The sequence below is a fragment of the Oncorhynchus clarkii genome, chromosome 6, assembly GCF_045791955.1.
Source record: "Oncorhynchus clarkii lewisi isolate Uvic-CL-2024 chromosome 6, UVic_Ocla_1.0, whole genome shotgun sequence".
Taxonomy (NCBI): Eukaryota; Metazoa; Chordata; class Actinopteri; order Salmoniformes; family Salmonidae; genus Oncorhynchus; species Oncorhynchus clarkii.
The window spans coordinates 75,410,427-75,414,985 of NC_092152.1; the positions used below are offsets into that span (position 1 = coordinate 75,410,427).

General features: G+C 41.4%; 1 protein-coding gene across 2 annotated transcripts; it reads right to left on the minus strand.

The window, feature by feature from the left end:
* Nucleotides 1–456: 456 nt before the first annotated feature.
* Nucleotides 457–3,887, minus strand: LOC139411611 (iroquois-class homeodomain protein irx-3-like). Of its 2 annotated transcripts, XM_071158192.1 has the most exons (4): nucleotides 3,452–3,879; nucleotides 1,766–2,813; nucleotides 1,168–1,234; nucleotides 457–804 (listed from the first exon to the last, which is right to left on the minus strand). In XM_071158192.1, exons 1-4 carry the CDS (start codon nucleotides 3,665–3,667, stop codon nucleotides 750–752), a joined length of 1,386 nt encoding a protein of 461 aa, XP_071014293.1. In that variant the 5' UTR covers nucleotides 3,668–3,879; the 3' UTR covers nucleotides 457–749. The 2 variants fall into 2 exon arrangements, with proteins under 2 accessions (XP_071014293.1, XP_071014294.1); XM_071158193.1 differs by lacking the exon at nucleotides 1,168–1,234 and having other exon boundaries at nucleotides 3,452–3,887.
* Nucleotides 3,888–4,559: the final 672 nt, after the last annotated feature.

Genomic DNA, 4,559 nt, shown 5'->3' on the forward strand with positions numbered 1-4,559 from the left:
AGCCTATACGATGTTTAACCTCTCAGTCCAAAATAGTTCCATCCAAATATTAAAATAGTCAGTAGGCCTACATAATTTCTCTTCATATGCCATACAACTTCAGACGAAAATTAATGAAAGAATTATTAATTTTAATTCGGCTGTTACGCCTCAATAAGGATAATCCCAGAACATGAATATCCAAATGTACGATGCAATAGTCAGCTAATTACTCTTAAGTAATTATATGGAAATGCCTCAAATCCTGCTAGAATATTTACTTATCCAACCAAGTATGATGAAGCCTATTCGCCGTAGGCTACGCAGACAGATACACACACATGCAAAAAGCAAGCACTGTAATTCTGCACCACTTCAAAATCTAATTCGTAACATCTAACGCCCACAACAGCTAATTCTCCTTTCACAAAACAATAATCAGACAAACATCTTCCCAAAAATCACAAGCGATTTGAATAAAGTTGCAGCAGTTCATTTATTAGCCAAAATATAGACTTTCTTGTACAATTTGGTTCACAAGTATGTACATTTTCTTAACTTTATATACAAAACATTTTGAACATCAAATCCTCACAGAACTTATAAAAAGAAAAAGAAAACTCACAGACTACTGGTTCATACATTATAACATTAGCAGGTTTACACAGGACATGCTTACAAGGTAAGTACACACAGATGTATTATTCTTATTTTACATTCTTACAACAGATTCAAATAAAACCATAAAAAGAAAGAGAAAAAGTCAAAGTCTAGGAGGAGGCGAGAGCTGACAGAACCATGGCTGCTTCGAGTTGATTCTGAGGCCTGCAACACACGGGTCAAGAAAATAAATACACTCAGCAAAGGGAAAATAATAATAACCCACAACTGCAAGGTAATGAATTGCCTGAAAAGTCAACTGATATAAAGTGAAGATTGCTTTTGGAAAATGAGAGCCGGTTATAAAAGCAATGTGGTAAATTTGAGCTGGGATTTTTGCATGACAAATATGCAAATATAATTTTGAGGCCTAAACGAAATAAGACAAGCACGGGGGAATCCATCTATTCGATGTCCTACAAATAGGACACAAGGGCTACAGTTTGAGTAAATGTGGTAGTCAACGATAAAATAGGATGTGCATCTAAAATAATATATCCAAATAAAATAAAGATGACAGACTCTTACCGTCTATGAACTGGGTGGAAGGCTGTTTTTAACAACTTTTTCTCTGCTTCCAAGGCACTAGATCTCTCTGAAATAATAATGGCAATAAAATACATTTAAAAAATGCATTCATTTTCCTGTCTTTAACTAGAGCACAGCACTGTCGCAGTGCATTTAGTCTATACTTTATTTTACTGCCTGGGGATCTTCACGTCAGTCACGGGTTAAGTACAAGCACGTACAATACTGAAGTAGGTATGTGACAAAGAAATATGGGGCCAACTGCTGAATTTAAAAATAATTTTCGGACATGAATGATAATCCATTCTCACAATAAACCAGCTGATAATAACATTAAAAACCAATGCCTTTTATTCCGACCACCTCTGTCTGTATTCCCCCAGTTCAAAGCTTCATAGCCACCTTATTCTGTCACATAAACGACAGCATGGAAACACACTTTTTATGATCATCTTTACGGCCTCAAAATGTCTGTCCAGAACAGGTTATTTAAGTAGGCTAATGCGTTAAAGAGGGATAAGTAAAGTCTGAAATAGAGTAATAATGAACCTTTTGTTATACAGTCAGGCTCGCCAGCCTCAGTGTTGGTGACATGTACCTGTGACGGCTGTGTCTGAGCTATGACTCTTGTCCTGCGTGTGTTGGTGTTGCTGCCTGCTGTAGAGGGCGAGCCCGTTAGCCGAAGCCTGGTTCGCCAGTCCAAGGTAATGGTTAGAGTTCAGTAATGCGAGCTGGTGGGCAGAAAAAGCTCGGTTTGTCCAGTTCTGGATTTTTCCAACAGGACAAGAGATGAGTCTGTGGTGAGGGCTGATTATGGTCTGGGCCGCGGGCCCAACTGTGTTGCTGCCATTCATTTGTGGAGATTTGCGGGGATTGTCAGGGGTTGTTGCTGTCTCCGCCAAAGACCAAATCTTTGGCTTTTGGGCCGGGGCCGCGTTATTTTCTGATGGGGGCGAGTTGATGGACACAGGATTCAGTTTCACTTGTTCGCCATTCGGTTGTGAAGCTTTAATTTCAAAAGAGTGATGGTGGTGGTGGTGGAAGTGCTCGCCCCGGTCCACGTGAATGTCTTTGCCCTCCTTCACTACAGCCTTCAGAAATCTCTGATCGGGCCCTTGTAAATCCTCATAGCCGTCTGAAATCTCAGAGTCGCTTCTACCATCTAATTTTAAATCAGCGTGTAGGTCATCCTGATCATCCAAGTCGTCCTTATTCTCGATATTTTCCGTGTCGATATTTTCTAAATCAATCTCTTCCTCATCCTCCCTCTTGTCCCCTTCCTCTCCCTCCTCGTGATCACTGTTGTAAACATTTCCCTCTTCGTCTGTGCGGCTCCGGGGAGTCCAGGTCATCTTGTTCTCCTTCTTTAGCCTCCTCCTGGCGTTGGCGAACCAGGTGGAAACTTGGGTGAGGGTCATTTTGGTGATGATGGCCAGCATGATCTTCTCCCCCTTGGTGGGGTAGGGGTTCTTACGATGCTCGCTTAGCCAGGCCTTCAGTGTGCTCGTGCTCTCCCTGGTCGCATTTTTGGGTCTGGACGGGTCACCAAACTGATACTGGCCATATGGGTAAAACGCTGGGTGATGGTGGGCAAATCCTGGGTGTCCTTGTACGCCTGGACTGTCTTTCAACTCATACTGAGCACCCTAAAAGACAAAGAGCAGAGACCCAATGGGATGTGTGAGATAGTATGATAGATTAATGATGTTTGCAAAATGAAATTCTACTTTATGTTAAATAAGACAAAATCATATAGGCTAATATATGCAAGATAAAGCCAGTATCACCACATGTATCTTTCTTTACATAGGACCTGTCATTTCTGCGTTTATGACCAACAAAAGCATTACCATATGTAAAAGTTACACATTTGTATTTGTTACGCACAATTTCGGTTCCCGACAAAACTATTTGATTTATAACACTTCACTACCAATTGCAAAAACATTTCAATGTATTTCAAGATGCATGTATTCACACTTTTAACCTCTGTAAGATCCAATGCAATATATTGCATTTGATTTCAGTTGTTTTCCTTATTTTCTATTGGTCTAAACATAGATTTTCGACTGACATTTCGGTTGTTGTGCTACTTTTTAGCTACTTTAACTATTTACAAAACAAGGAGTCAATAACAAAGTTCACCAACGAGTCTTCTTGTTTAGTCCTGCATGGACCATTGTCTCAATAACGTAACGTCACTGCGCCCTTTCTTTTTTTTTGTCTGGATGGGGGGAAAAGCAAATGAAGGAAACCAGAGGCATAAATTAGCAAAGGCACTCACCAATTGATTGAAAATTGATATATCGTTTGAATAGGGCAGAAATGCTCCATAGCCCTGTGCTGCTGCGGCGAAAGGTGATCCATACATAGTTGAGAGAACGTTTGAGAGTGCCCCGGACGGGCTCAACTCCGTCCCGGCTCGGGCATTGCTGATACCCTGGCGCTCCGGTGGGTATATCGGTCGGATGTACTGATATCCCAGCTGCGGGAAAGACATGGTCGTAGAAAAAAGTCTGCTGCAATCACAAAAAGCAGAGAATCGCCCTCGCGGTGCGTACTGCGATATCCACTTTACAGTGAGTACAACAAAGTGTAAGGGAAGTCTATATTTCCTCAAAAACAGGCAGTGTAAACGATCCGATTGCGCCTTCCTCCTCAACTTCCCTATTGATCTGGATGGACTAAGGTCAGGTCCTTACAGATTGCCTTAGATTATTGCGACTCTTTGCTCTGATTGACATTTCTAGTCGTTTAGAAGCCCCTCCCATTTCTCAAATCTCACCCCCTATACACACTCTCGCTCTGCCCCTCTCTCTCTCTCTCTCTCTCTCTCTCTCTCTCTCTCTCTCTCTCTCTCTCTCTCTCTCTCTCTCTCTCTCTCTCTCTCCTGTATTTCCCCTGGATAAGTGCACTGACGTCGCGATCTCTTATTTGAATTGTTTTCAAATCTCATTTGATGGCTCGCCAATCATTTAATTTGTTATTTGTTCGCCTGAGCCCTACCCCATTTTAGTGTTAATTCACAATTTGTGGTCATTTGCACAAATAGTAAATATTTCAGTGTTGTTGAGTGATTAACTTCACATAAGCCTAGTGTCTCCAGTTTTCTTCTAATGCATGTGTCTCACGTATGTGCAGCCACGACTCATGTCCACCGGAAAGAAAGACGTAAGAAATGTATGTTGTTTGCCCGTATCGAGTGATTTGGACTCACGAATGCTAGAAGTCTATGGTCAAGTTGTGTTTTCTTACACCGTTTTATACCGTTGCGGACGCTTCTAACAATTGGCAAGCGGATCGGACTCAAATCACTCTTTTAATTTGGGACATCAAACAGTTAGCATGTAACCATTTGACTTCAGAGAGAAAGTTGTCAAGGAATGAAAAGC